Here is a 13,945-nt window from a genome sequence, read left to right as displayed (position 1 = left end):
CACAAGAGGATGTAAACCTGAGACCTGAAGAACGTGTGTTGGCCTGGTGCTCCCAGAGGTGTGTGGACACAGCATGGGACAAGTGGATCCCTTGTCTTTTCGGGGAAGTTGTTCACCTAGGAGTAAGAAAGTGCAGATGGCCTCCTTAGGCTGTGCAGAGTGACCTAGGGCAGTATTCTTTTCTCATGGCAAAAGGGGGAAAGCCTTTGTAGGTTTCTCCATTAGGAAATTAGCCATGGCTCTAAAGGGCTTATAAAAAAAAGGGCCTCTGCCTCTGCCTGAACCCCTCATTTTCTGTCTTCCCGGTAGAATCTACTTACCCTCAAGTCAAGAAATGTCATAGCCACGTGCTTAGAGAAGAGTGCAAGACTGCCTCTACTTATTTCCTACATTAAATGGAGAGAGAGTGCTTTTCTCTAAAGAGCCATTTTGGTGCTTTCTCCTATGCTAAGACAGATGATTGTCATGAGAAGATCAAATACCTGTGGCATTTGCTGGAGAGCCGAGTCCAAAGCCCAGGCTGACAGACAGGCAGTTTGCAGAACAGGTACCTGTGTGCTTTCTTCGGGAGAAATCCCAGCATACAGTGAATGGCATCTGACACACCCAGGATTGTGGCGTATGTCAACCACACACTCAGACAATGCAAGTTCCCTTTACGTTGCATGTGGTTTTAGGGATGAGGGGAATGCTCTGTGCCACACTAATCCACCTACACACATACACACACACACACACACACATAAACACACATACACACACACAGTGTCTGACTAGAAGTCTATACTTAGAATTGTGCTCCTTTAGCAAGAACCTTTTGATAGCGAAGATTTGGGTGGGGAAAAGCTGGAAAAAGAAAAAACCTGAGGATCTTGAGGATCTCAGAGTGGGCTTTTCAGAAGCCCCCCGAGAGAGGTAGGGTAAGGGAAGACTGTCCAGAATGCAGAGAAAACAAACTTTGCTTAGCAATTCGTGAAGGGTCTGCTGGCTCTGCGTTTTGGGTTCCTTTTGGAACTGGAAGGATTATCTTATTTTTAACAATATGTCCCAAAGCCTTTAAGAAGTTATTGTGAATGTATGATGATGCCTGGGCCTCAGAACCAGAGGGGATCCGTTCATGGGCTTCAGGTTGTGGCAGAGTTTTGTGCATCTGTCTGAGTTGCATGTTTTGGAGAGAGAGTCCACAGCTTTCAGTAAGAATCATAAAGAGGTCTTGAGCAAATGGAGCAAGAAGACCTGGCAACAGAGCCCGGGCCTCTGAAGCTTTCAAGATTCAGGGTCAGCAGAGCCTTCTACCAGCTCTCTGGGGCTCAGGAACTGGGATGGGCCCATGAGAGCTGGGGCCTGCCAGCTCCCCTAGACTTTGGAGGACCCTTTTTCCATTATTGTGAGTGCTGTCCTTCAAAGGTCTTCCTGTCTCTTTGTGGATTTTTTTAATTAGCTTTTTTTTTCTGACCATAAAATTACAAATTTAGAAAATATGGAAAAATGTAGTGAAGAAAATAAAATCAATCATAATCCTACTAATCCAACCACTCCTACTAATCAGAGTAAACCTCCTAGGGTTTTTCTTTTTCTTTTGTCATTTTAGAGAGGGTTGAGATCATATATGTCTATGAATAGAGCCCTTTTCATTTAACATTACATCATAATCATCTTCCTTGCCATTGAAAAGTCTTCATAAGCATCATTTTCTATGGTTGCACAATATTCTATTATATGGCTGCATGACAGTTGACTTAACCCTTTTTCTGTTGGGTATTTGCGTTGTTCATAGTTGTTTTGTTTTTTGTTTTGAGACAGGGTCTCACTGTCACCTAGGCTGGAGTGCAGTGACACAGTCATAGCTCACTGCAGCCTTAAACTCCTGGGCTTAAGTGATGCTCCCACCTCAGCCTCCTAAGTAGCTGGGACTACAGGCATGCATCACCACGCCTGGCTTTTTTTAAGAAATGGGATCTTGCTATGTTGCCCAGACTGGTCTCAAACTCCTGGCCTCAAGTGATCTCCCCAAAACTCCAGAATTATGGGCGTGAAGCCACTGCATCCAACCTCTGTTCCCAGTTTTTTGCTATAATAAATAATGCAGTCAAAACTATCTTTGGGCAAGAAGCCATGCTTGCATATTGGATTAGTTCTTTATGATAAATTCCTAGAAGTCTCGTTTGACTTTTGAAGATATCGTGTGTTAAGATGTTGCTGAGACCCATCTGTAAAGCGTGAATGTTGCAAAAGACTGTGGGCACAAAGGTGGGGCAGGCAACAAGGTTTGCTGGGTTCCTGCTGCACACTGGATGCACCACAGGGTGCTGTGGGTATTAATGGAGACTTAAGTGTTGAAAGACCCAGCCCTTATCCTCGAGGACCTTACTGTATAATGTGGAGCCATATCATATATATTAGGTTGGTGCAAAAGTAATTGCAGTTTTACCATTAAAAAGAGGGCACCACAATTACTTTTAGTGGTAAAACCACAATTACATTTGCACCAACCTAATAAATAGCCTGAAGGGATGTGTGTGTCTCAGATCCCTGGGGAATCCACATGTGAGTCTCAGGATGGAGTTGCATTTTTGTATATCATGTCATGTTCATTTTACATCTTCTGGAGCTTTCATCAAAATCTCTTTATCTATGGAGCTGCAAAGAATTCCATGCAATCATTATTTTGGTTGTGTAGGGAAGGGGTGTGGATCATTTTTCTCTAATTATTCTTCTTTTATTATTTTATTTTATAGTTTTTATAATAGAAAAAAATAAAAAACTTTTCTTAAGTGCCATTAATATGACCAATAGCGTATACTAAGGAGATGGCAGTCAGGATCCTGCTTTTGGGGACCTTGAAATAGGGTGTAGTAGAGGCCACAGCCTACACCCAATGGGTGTGAGGCAGATTTTGGCAGTATTTATCACCTGTCCCTGCAGTGACCTACCACTGCATTTACATATAAATCTGTTCCTGGTAGCATGAGCTGGTGTTAGATGAGCCTTATGCCTACAGGATCATATTGTCAGAACATAATGTTACACAGGTGTGTGGCACTTTTGGCGATACAAACCAATGTTATCTCATCTCTCTGCCGGAGCCTCAGTCTTCTTCTGGTTGCTAAGCACTAAAAGAGCTTCTCACTGCTATTTCATGGCCATCAGGGGCACCAGCCCAGCTCTGCCAACATAGAAAAAAAGGCAAGGAAGTGTGGTCATTCTGTAGGCTCCAGGCTTTTCACTCAGGGCCAGAACTAGATGTGCACGTGGAAACTGACAGCCATGGTTTGTATTTCCTTTCTCCAATCTGTACCGACCAGTTCTAGGATTTGGCTAGCTCTTCCATTGGGAAAATGAGAAAGCCATGTGCCAGGCTGTGGCCCTGGACAGACATCTGCAATCTCACGACTTCTACAAAACCCCATCTTAGCTCAGCACGTTGTAAGCGTTTGTGGGTTTTGTCAATTGAGTGTCTGTAGTCAGGACAAGTGGGATAGGGTGGCGTGTGTCTCATCACCCCATTTCTCTTGGGGTCTCTCCCACATCTGCGGCTGGAGTGCCCAGGTCTCCATTAGAGGGTCTATGGGTGAGCATGCCTAGACCACAGAGACCTGCCCCGGGACAGGTGCTTTGACTCCCAAGTCTTTTTGCCTAGCGTCTGTTTTATCTGACTTGCTAACAAATCTGTGTCATTCTTTTTTTTTTTTTTCTTGCCCTCCAGTTGGCTGTTTCTCCAGGTCCAGCTGAGTTGTTTTTCTCCTTCCCTGACTCTTGGCTTCCATGAAATAAATCCCTTTCTCATTCCCTGCCACTCTCCTTTCCTTTGATCCTTTGTTTTCCCCAGACCCAAAACCACTTAGTCTCCTAAAGGGCTCAAAGAGGAATTTTGGTCTCGGTGTAATTTATACACACATTACAGTCATCACATAAGACTAAATCTTATTTGGCCTGACCTCCACTGGCCAAAAGCAACATACCCCACCCTGAAGCAGATGGGGGTCGGGAAGAAGCAGGCCCTGCCAACTCCTCAGATTTAGGTGATATCCGCTCTTTATAGGAAAAGAAAAACTTTAAACGAACACATCTGCGACCACTGCCAGCCCTAATCCGGAATGCAAAGTAAACAAGCATGATAATGCTCAAAATACAATCCTGGGGAATTGTGGGGGGTGGAGAGGTGAAGACGTCAGCCAAAAGCTTAGACCTTCAAAGGGTATCATTAAGAAGTTCTTCAGACTTAATTAGACTTACCTTGGCTAGGATTTAAGTTTATGTATTCTTATTCTGTCCAAATACAGGCACTCTTCTCCTTTCACTGTATGATTTTTAATAATAATACACTTTTACTAAAAATGATATTTTAAATATAAAATACAACATATAAAACATTTTATATATAACTGTAACAATATATTTTATATGTAAAAAGATTATATTGTATACTTTAATAGTACTATCTAATATTTTGTATTTAAATAACATAAAAGCAAAATCTATTTCTGTTTAAAGTGTTATAGATTTATATAAATAAAATATAAAATGAAGCATTTTATACTACCTTAGCAAATATTGTTAAACATTTCTAAAATATAGGTTACTTAAATATCTTAAAATAAACCTTACTATTTAAATCAATACCAGACATTTAACATTAAAATTAAGTAAGTCGTGGCCTTTTGGGACCAGGACACCTGTAATCCCAGCACTTTGGGGACTTAGAGGGTAGGGGACCACTTAAGACCAGCAATTCAAGACCAGCCTGAACAATATAAGGAGACCCCTGTCTCTTAAAAAAAAATTGGAGACCCCATCTCTTTAAAAAAAAAAAAAAAATGGCTGGGCGCGGTGGCTCACGCCTGTAATCCCAGAACTTTGGGAGGCTGAGGTGGGCGGATCATGAGGTCAGGAGTTCCAGACTAGCCTGGCAAACATGGTGAAACCCCATCTCTACTAAAAATACAAAAATTAGCTGGGCATGGTGGTGGGCACCTGTAATCTCAACTACTCGGGAGGCTGAGGCAGGAGAATCATTTGAACCCAGGAGGTGGAGGTTCCAGTGAGCCGAGATGGTGCCATTGCACTCCAGCCTGGGTGATAGGGTGAGAATCCGTCTCAAAAAAAAAAAAGTTTAGCTGGGTGTGGTGGCACCTACTGTCTTAGCTACTCAGGAGGCTGAGGCAGGAGGATTGCTTGAGCCCAGAGATTTGAGGCTGCAGTTAGCTATGATCGCACCACTGCAATGCAGCCTGGGGAACAGTGAGATTCTGTCTCAAAAACAAACAAAACAAAAAACAACAAATTAAGTAATGCAACATAAATATCTAAAGTAATATTGAAATATATAGAATATCTTGTTTATTTTCATTATTTTTTATTTTTTGAGACAGAGTCTTGCTGTCCCCAGGCTGGAGTGCAGTGGCCAGAACATAGCTCACTGCAGCCTCAACCTCCTGGGCTCAAGTGATCCTCCCACTTCGGCCTCCTGAGTAGCTGGGACCACAGGCATGCACCACCACGCCCGGCTCATTATTATTATTATTATTATTATTATTATTATTATTATTGAGACAGGATCTCTCTATGTTACCCAGGCTGGCCTCCAACTCCTGGGCTCAAGGCCTCCTCTGGCCTTGGCCTCCCAAAGTGCTGGGACAACAGGCGTGAGCCACCACATCTGACCTTCTTTTTCTATTAATGTGAAATATTTTAAGATCTGACCCAGGTATGCGCGCTCGGACATATGGTCCTGCCCCGCTGACCGCTGTCTTCCTCCCACCCGCAGGCATCGGCAAGAACGTCATCTGCGACCGCACGGCCACGCCGCTGGACGCTTTCCGCATGACCTCGGCCGCCCACTACTACCCCAAGCTCATGAGCATCATGGGCAACGTGCTGCGCTTCCTGCCGGCTTTCGTGCGCATGAAGCAGCTGATCGAGGAGGGCTACGTGGGCGAGCCGCTGGTGTGTGAGGTGCAGGTGCACGGCGGCAGCCTGCTGGGCAAGAAGTACAACTGGAGCTGCGACGACCTGATGGGCGGCGGCGGCCTGCACTCCGTGGGCACCTACATCATCGACCTGCTCACCTTCCTCACTGGCCAGAAGGCCGTCAAGGTCCACGGGCTGCTCAAGACCTTCGTGAAGCAGACTGACCACATCAAGGGCATCCGACAGATCACCAGCGATGACTTCTGCACCTTCCAGATGGTGCTGGAGGGCGGGGTGTGCTGCACCGTCACCCTCAACTTCAACGTGCCCGGCGAGTTCAAGCAGGATGTCACTGTGGTGGGCTCAGCCGGGCGCCTGCTGGCCGTGGGCACCGACCTGTACGGGCAGCGCAACAGCGCCCCGGAGCAGGAGCTGCTGGTGCAGGACGCCACGCCGGTGAGCAACTCCCTGCTTCCGGAGAAGGCCTTCAGCGACATCCCCTCGCCCTACCTGCGCGGCACCATCAAGATGATGCAGGCGGTGCGCCAGGCCTTCCAGGACCAGGACGACCGGCGCACGTGGGACGGGCGGCCCCTCACCATGGCCGCCACCTTCGACGACTGCCTGTATGCCTTGTGCGTGGTGGACACCATCAAGAGGTCCAGCCAGACGGGCGAGTGGCAGAACATTGCCATCATGACCGAGGAGCCGGAGCTGAGCCCCGCCTACCTGATCAGCGAGGCCATGCGCCGCAGCAGGATGTCCCTCTACTGTTAGCACAGACTGAGAACCTCGGGGACTTGAGCCTTCTGCAGGGGATGTCCACAGAGAGGGAAGGGCCGAGGGGAGAGGGTGACCATGGGGAATGTGGGGATCAGGGAGGTGGAGGGACAGTGTGAATAAATGGCATCTAGGAAGGTAAACTCCAATCCCGGTGACCGACCCCAAACCAGACTGTTGGTGGGCTGAGCTCCTAGCCTGGAAGCATTCAGGAGAGCCTGCCATTCCTGGGATGATCCCTGCTGGGTATTTGCACGAGAGTGGTTTGGTTTAGCTGCCTCTGCTGCCCTTTACTGTGACAAGCAAGGAGGGGTTGCTTCCCTCCCTACCTCATCCATCCCACACACCTTGGCCTTCTGCAAGCCAAGTGGTTCTGCAAGGTCAAGGCACTAGTATCAGATGGCAAGCTCAGTGCCCGGGATACTCACTGCTGGCAGGAGAAGGCCCATTTTCACAGTCCACAGAAGCGTGTTAGGCTGGGGTTGGGGGTGGGATGGGCTGGTGAGAAAGTTCAAATTCCAGGAAGCCACTTTTTATTGGATGTAAGGTATCTAACGGCAAAAGTACTTAGTAGCAAAGTGGCCACCTTTTTATTGATTGGGCTTCCTCATAGGAAGCACTGAGGGTGTGTCTTTGTACTTGGTTCATTGCCCTTCACCTGGTGGAGAAAGAGAGGTCAGAAATAGCAAGCAAAAAGCAGGACTCCCAGGAGCCACAAGAAAAGAGCACAGGCTGCACCAAAGCAGGGGCAGCAGAGAATAAAATATCCCTTTGAACTTGTCAACAATTAAAAAACTGCAAGGAGTCACCTTACAACACTATTTCCAGTAAAGGTGGAATTGAGTATCAGAGGGATTACTGCGGTGTTAAGGTAGCCCTGCCACGTGGCTCTCCAGACAGGGCCAAGAAGATAGCACAAAGTGTGGGTTTGACCATAAGCTCATATGCTGCCCCCAAAGACTGCGGAGAGCTGTGTGCCTCAGTGTTGCAGTGTGAATTCCTAAATAGAGGGTAAAGTGAGCCTAGCCAGGAGGTGTTTGGGGCTCTATCACGCATCTCTCCTACCAAGCTGGGCAAGAGCTTTTAGGAGATTCATCCAGCTTTGTGGATTTAAAAAGGAAGCCTTCAGTTCCCAATCAGAATCCTCTTTCCTTAAAAAAAAAAAAAAAAAAAAAAGGATTTTCCTTAGCTCCAGCATTTGCTTTCAGGATTCTGACACCTGAGAATATGGGGGTAGGTACTAAACAAAACAAAACAAAAGGACAACAAGGAACATTATTTCTAGTGTTTCTAAAATGGGGGTTTAGAACCCCCTAAGGGGCCATACTTAGGCTTGAAAAGGCTAATGTTGGAAAAAACATGTTCTTCTAATTGGTCTGCTGTCTGTCTTGTCCTTGCACACTCTGCTTACAGAGTTTTGTTAGAGATGCTGAACTGCAGGCTGGGAGCAGGCAGTGCCAAAAGGGAACAGACAAACACACACATGCACACACGTGCACACACACACACACACAGATTTTTGAATGGTTGCTACCGACAAATGTCGCTGAAACCATTCTTTAAAAATTCAGATCTGGTCTTGAAAGAAAGAGCCAATCAAGTGCATTCAGAGAACAGGGAATTATCCTTTGTTATCTTTGTTTAATTCTTCACCCCACATAAGACATTTGTCAAGTGTGGACACGGAAGCCATTCCTCATAAGTCTACGTAGCTTTTGTTCACAGGCTCACTGAAGTCCAACAGGTGTCTTTACATGCAACTGAGGTTTAGAGTTCTTTTCAGATAGCTGCCATTAGCACTAGAAGGGAATCTAAGAGGACTGGAGTCCACCTCCAGCCTGTGTAGGCAAAATCTGAGAATGAACAGCCCAGTCAGTTGCATCCTTCATTGTCCTCCCTAGGGTCAATATTCTTTGAAGCCCAGGCTACTCATAGGTGCAAGTGTGGTGTGTCCAAACACAAGGGGAATGCTGAGCATTTTCTAGAACAGAGAAGTAAGTACTGCCTTCCTGGAAAGAGTCACCCTGCTTCCTGAGGCTTTGCTACAGCACTGCAGGGTGGGTAAGCTGAAATTCCATGCGTGGTTTGTTGTGGTCCCTGACCTGTTGCTGACAGACTTCATGGTCAGCATTCCAGCTCTTGCAGCTATCAGTTCCAAACCAGAGATTTGCTGGAATGGAAGTCTCCCAATAATAGTTTGAACAGAGGCCCATGTCATGGCTGCTTTGGTTCACGTTCTTCTTCTTTTTTTTTTTTTTTTTTTTTTTGAAATGGAGTCTCGCTCTGTCACCCAGACTGGAGTGCAGTGGTGTGATCTCAGCTCACTGCAACCTCTGCCTCCCAGGTTCAAGTGATTCTCCTGTCTCAGCCTCCCGAGTAGCAGGGACTATGGGTGGCTGCCACCACAGCCGGCTAATTTTTTGTATTTTTAGTGGAGACGGGGTTTCACTGTATTAGCCAGCATGGTCTCGATCTCCTGACCTCGTGATCCACCTGCCTTGGCCTCGCAAAGTGCTGGGGTTGCAGGCGTGAGCCACCACACCCAGCTGGTTCTGGTTCTTCTAAATTGCTCCCTGGGAAAGTAGTTTTTGGGGAAACATTGGAATTATTATTATTATTATTTTCTAGCTAGCCTGAAGGGCTCTGATTAAGGATGAAGGGAAAGTAAACAAAATGATTCAATGGGTTTCATTTTTCTAAGTCATTCATAACCTAAATAGGGATATTCCTGGGGTTTCAATTGTATGTTTCTGTACTAAACCATAATACTCGCGAAATCTTTTCCCAAAACTTGGGGTTTTGGAGAGAGGTCCCCACAAAGGCCTCTAAGCTCTGTAATACATATTTAATGTCTAAAACAAAAAATCTCATTTGAAGCTGGGGTATTAGAAAGAACATATATTCTTTAAAAGAGGCATGAAAAAATATTTTAGTGAGTGTACTCAAATTTTATCTACTGAAATGCATGTAGTAGGTAGGTGAAGGAACAAGAGAAAGAAAGGAACTGGATAGTTCATTTTCTTTAAATATAAAATGTAGCAAATGGGTTTGAGATACTCCTTTAGTGCTCCATTTGCCCTTATCCCACCACATGCAAAGACTTGATTTGGGGTAGCTATATGAAGCTGAAATCTCTAGCCTTCAACAGTGTTCTGCAGAAGGACTTTGTTTCAGCCCAGCACCGTTCATCATGCCCTTAGGGGTCTGGGTACCCACAGCTGACTTTGACCTAGGACTAAAACCCAGCAATCTTTTGGCTCCTTTCTGCTTTGTTTAATGTGTTTCAAGGGCCTTGATGCAAGGAGGCAGTGCTTTAAGAGTCTTCCCATTTAGTTCCTGCATGCCTGTTTCGTTCCCATCAATGTGCGAATGGCCTAGATTCCAAGTTATGAGGGAGGGTGTGGGTCAGGGTTCTTACCTGGTATTTAAAAAATGTTTGGGAGTGCCCTGGGCCTGTTTGAAAAGTTTGAATCTGTGATCACTGTCAGCTCCTCCAAGACTTCTCCTCTCAACAGACAATTGCATTGTAGGGCACCCCAGACCCCCCTTAGCCTACATGGCAGCAAATACCACTGTGCCAAGTATATCTGGACTCTAGGGTAGTCTTGGTCAACTCCAAGACTGGCCAACTCCAAGACTTGTCCACTGTGTGCAGAGTATTTTAAGTATGTTATCTCATACAATCCATAAAAACAACCCTATAGTGTTGGGTATTGCTATTTCTTTTATACACATGAGAAAATGGAGGCAGTAAGAGGAAGAGGAACTTGTTCAAAGTCACACAACTGTTAGGCAGAAATGAGGTCATTCAAATCCATAATCTTCTCCTCCAGACCACACTGCCTCCCAGGAAGAGATGTGGGCACCTCCTGCTCTTGCCAGGCAGGAAACCGCTCCTTATCAACGTCTACAGGGGTCTGCTCTCACACCCAGGAAGGACTGTGACAAGCATGGACTGGCCTGCAGCTCCACTCAGCCTGCTGTCAGCACCCTCCTGTTCAGCAGGATGCAACATCTGATGTTCTGCCAGGAGGCTGTAGAGCTGCACATAGAAGTAGCCAGTGTTTCTTCCCATTCCAAAATGGAAATATCACTCAGCCTTTTTTAAAATTGACTTCCTATGTTCGTTTTGATTGTAGGTGATGCAGCAAGCCTCAGGGCTGGGGATTTTCAAAATCTTGTTGGCTGACTATTATAGATGGCCTTGGAATTTGCTCTTGGGGGTCTGAATATAATGTAGGAAAGTGTCCTTTCTCAGGGAGTGGGGCTTTAAAGTTCGTTTGTTTGTCACTCAAATTTTAGCTGTGCACTGCACCTTTCTTTACACCCTTACTCTCTTCATCTTGTCTCATAGCCACAGCTATTGAATTTGACCTGTGATCATAAGTTGGGTTTCTGATCTGATCTCTTGCATTCTGGTGGGTACTGGGGGCAGAATCAGCTTTGTTAATGATTTTCTGGGCAGAAGGTAAATTCAGCTGCATCTGAAGGGGCTTCACGGTCCAATAGCCGTCCCTTTGTTTTACATAACAGAGAGTGATGGTCAAGGCCACCCACATCTTTAGCGGTAGAGCCAGGACAAAAAGTCAGGTTTTCTGCCTCTTAAGTCTCATGCTGCCTCACATAGCACCTCCAGAGCTCTAGGGAAAGGAGGCTCAGAGAGATGAAGTGACTTGTCTGAAGTCCTGTGGCTAGTGGCAGAGAAGTTGGAATTAGACCTGCACTGGACCTCAATTCGCTAGCAGTTGCAGGGAAATCTGGAAATCCTTTTTTTTTTTTTTTGAGACAGAGTCTCACTCTGTCACCCAGGCTGGAGTGCAATGGCGTGATCTCAGCTCACTGCAACACCGCCTCCCGGGTTCAAGCGATTCTCCTGCCTCAGCCTCCTGAGTAGCTGGGATTACAGACACACGCCACCATGCCTGGCTAATTTTTGTATTTTTAGTAGAGACAAGGTTTCCCCATATTGGTCAGGCTGGTCTTGAACTCCTGACCTTGTGATCCGCCTGCCTCAACCTCCCAAAGTGCTGGGATGACAGGCGTGATCCACCGTGCCCAGCCGGGAAATCCATTTTTTAAAATAAACTCAATTATGTCTTGAATGTACTCAGAAAACGAGCTGTTTAAAATGTCCCATTGTGACTGTAATGTGAACAATGACCTCTAACTTGTATTTTATTTGGCAAGGATGGGGGATGTGCATCAAATCTTCACCTCTGGGATTTCCTGAGGCTTGGTCTACTTGGCTCACCCTCCACCCGCATCCCCACCCCACTCCTAGATATTAATACAAATCTAGCCTTGACCACCGCCTACTGCTCCACCACCGCCTACGTTTTTGGCCATCAGAGCCTTGGAGTTTACAGAGCAGAGGCCATGACATTGGGGAGCTTGTTTAAAAATCAATGATCAGAACCCCACATTTTAGTTTCCTTTTGGGGAGAAAGAGGAGGGCCGTGGAAGAAAAGGGGTGTGCAGCTGGAGCATGATTATGTCTTTCTCAGCGGCAGGCATGCCCGCCTCTCCACCTTCTCCCCGCCAGGCACAGGAGCCAGCAGCTGGAGTGTGCTCTGAGTTTCAGGGGACCGCCCCACCCAGACTGACTGGGGCTTCTGGGACTTCTCACAGGAGGAGTCAAGACCTCCTGCGCTTCTTTAAAAGGTGATGGGCTCAGTGTTCCCATTGGCATCTGGAGGTGAAGCCGGTACTGTCTCAGGAGGGAAGGCAATGGCCCACTGGCCTTTTTCTCCCCCATGTCACAGTCCCCATTTGCTGGAGCCCTTGAGGGGGCCACCGAAACTGTGGCTCTCATTCAGCCTCCCAAAGTGTTGCACTACTGAATACTCTTTTCTGTTTACACCAGCAGTGAATAGAGTCATGAAAAGAACATATTATATGCAATGGCTTGATGCTTAGTGTGGCAATCACAAGCTTGCCTGGGCAGATGTAGGCAGGGGCTAGACAATAGTCATGGAGTTGTCACCAGGTCACTGTCTCTCTCCTTCCCCTTCCAGGTCTCTACTGTCCCCTGCAGCCACCACAAGGGCTAAGCTGTTGAATGAGCCCCTTGGTTTTTCCTTATAAACGCAATGACTTACTTGTGATTCTTAGTCTAATCCCAGGCTAAGAAACAAAACAAAAGCTTGTGATCTGACCCACTCCTTTGCCGCCTTCCTTCTCTTTCAGGCACCTGGACGTATTTAGTATTCTGCCCTGTGCCTTGCCCAGGGGAGGGAGAAGTTTCTAGCAAATGTGGCTTTCTGTCTGTTGCCTGGTGCTTTTATAGTACTTCATCTGCTTTTCATTGTTGTTGTTGTGTTTTTTAACCAAAACGGCATTTGTTTGGCTGTCATTGTCGAGTATATATTTATTGTGTTTTACAAACATGAGTATATATGTATGTATATGTATAAAACCAAACTTATATATATAAGAAGTCAAGGCATGTATACTAGATATTTTAAAGAGTTATTTATCAAGGGAAAAAGATGTGTGTTATAAAGTAAACAGAGTCTATATTTTCTATATAATGTAGATAGTCAAACATAGCTTATAAATTATAGGAGGTTTTGGTTTTCTTTTTTATTATTAAAGGAAAAAAAGAAGAAAAAAAAAGACAATGAATGCAACTGTTCTTAGTGTTTTTAAGGCCAAACTACTGTGGAAGCTGGGAGGCGGCCCTCCCTGCGGGCCTCCAGCAGCCCTGTGTCTGCCGCTAGGAGCTCCAGAGCTGATGCCGGTTGTGACCTCTGCGATGCTCGATGCTCGGAGCCAGCGGTCAGCATCACTCAGCCAGCTGGCCTGTGCCGCTCCGACGTGGCTTCCAGCTGTTCTCCGCAATTTGCATTGGTGGGATAAAGGAATGAAAAGGATAAATAAAGATTTAAAAGAAAATACAATTCCAGCTCTTTGCCTGTTTTTTACACCCTGCTGCTCTCAATATAGGCGCCTGATCAGTTTGTGGGATCTGAAGCATGAATGGGTGCATCCAAGGTAGACGGGTGTGGGTGCCTGTGGTGTTTGTGCGTGTGCTGGGGGAGGCTGTTCATGAGTCAGCATCCATGAAGCTGAACAATGGAAATCAACAGACCTACAATTTTGATTGAAAACCAACGCATGTGAGAACTGGAGGCACTTCAAAGCCATCTGGTTCAAACCCTCATTTCGGAAATGTGAAAATGAAAGGCAAGTAACCTACCTATGGCCTCTGGGTATGTGTTTGTGTGTCCAAAGCTAGTGTGGACAACCAAAGCTA

General features: G+C 46.1%; 1 protein-coding gene across 1 annotated transcript in view; it reads left to right on the top strand.

Annotated features, from left to right (window-relative positions):
- GFOD1 (Gfo/Idh/MocA-like oxidoreductase domain containing 1) overlaps positions 1–13,589 on the top strand; it is a 128,615-nt gene extending 115,026 nt beyond the window's left edge. The window contains exon 2 of the mRNA XM_031012206.3: positions 5,768–13,589. Within this exon, the coding sequence (XP_030868066.1) occupies positions 5,768–6,687 (920 nt within the window). The 3' untranslated portion in view covers positions 6,688–13,589. The remainder of the gene's footprint in view (positions 1–5,767) is intronic.
- The last annotated feature ends 356 nt before the right edge of the window (positions 13,590–13,945 follow it).

Source organism: Gorilla gorilla, chromosome 5 (genome assembly GCF_029281585.2).
Source record: "Gorilla gorilla gorilla isolate KB3781 chromosome 5, NHGRI_mGorGor1-v2.1_pri, whole genome shotgun sequence".
Classification (NCBI taxonomy): Eukaryota; Metazoa; Chordata; class Mammalia; order Primates; family Hominidae; genus Gorilla; species Gorilla gorilla.
The sequence above is the reverse complement of the archived record's forward strand: the minus strand, read 5'-3'. Positions and strand labels throughout refer to the sequence as shown.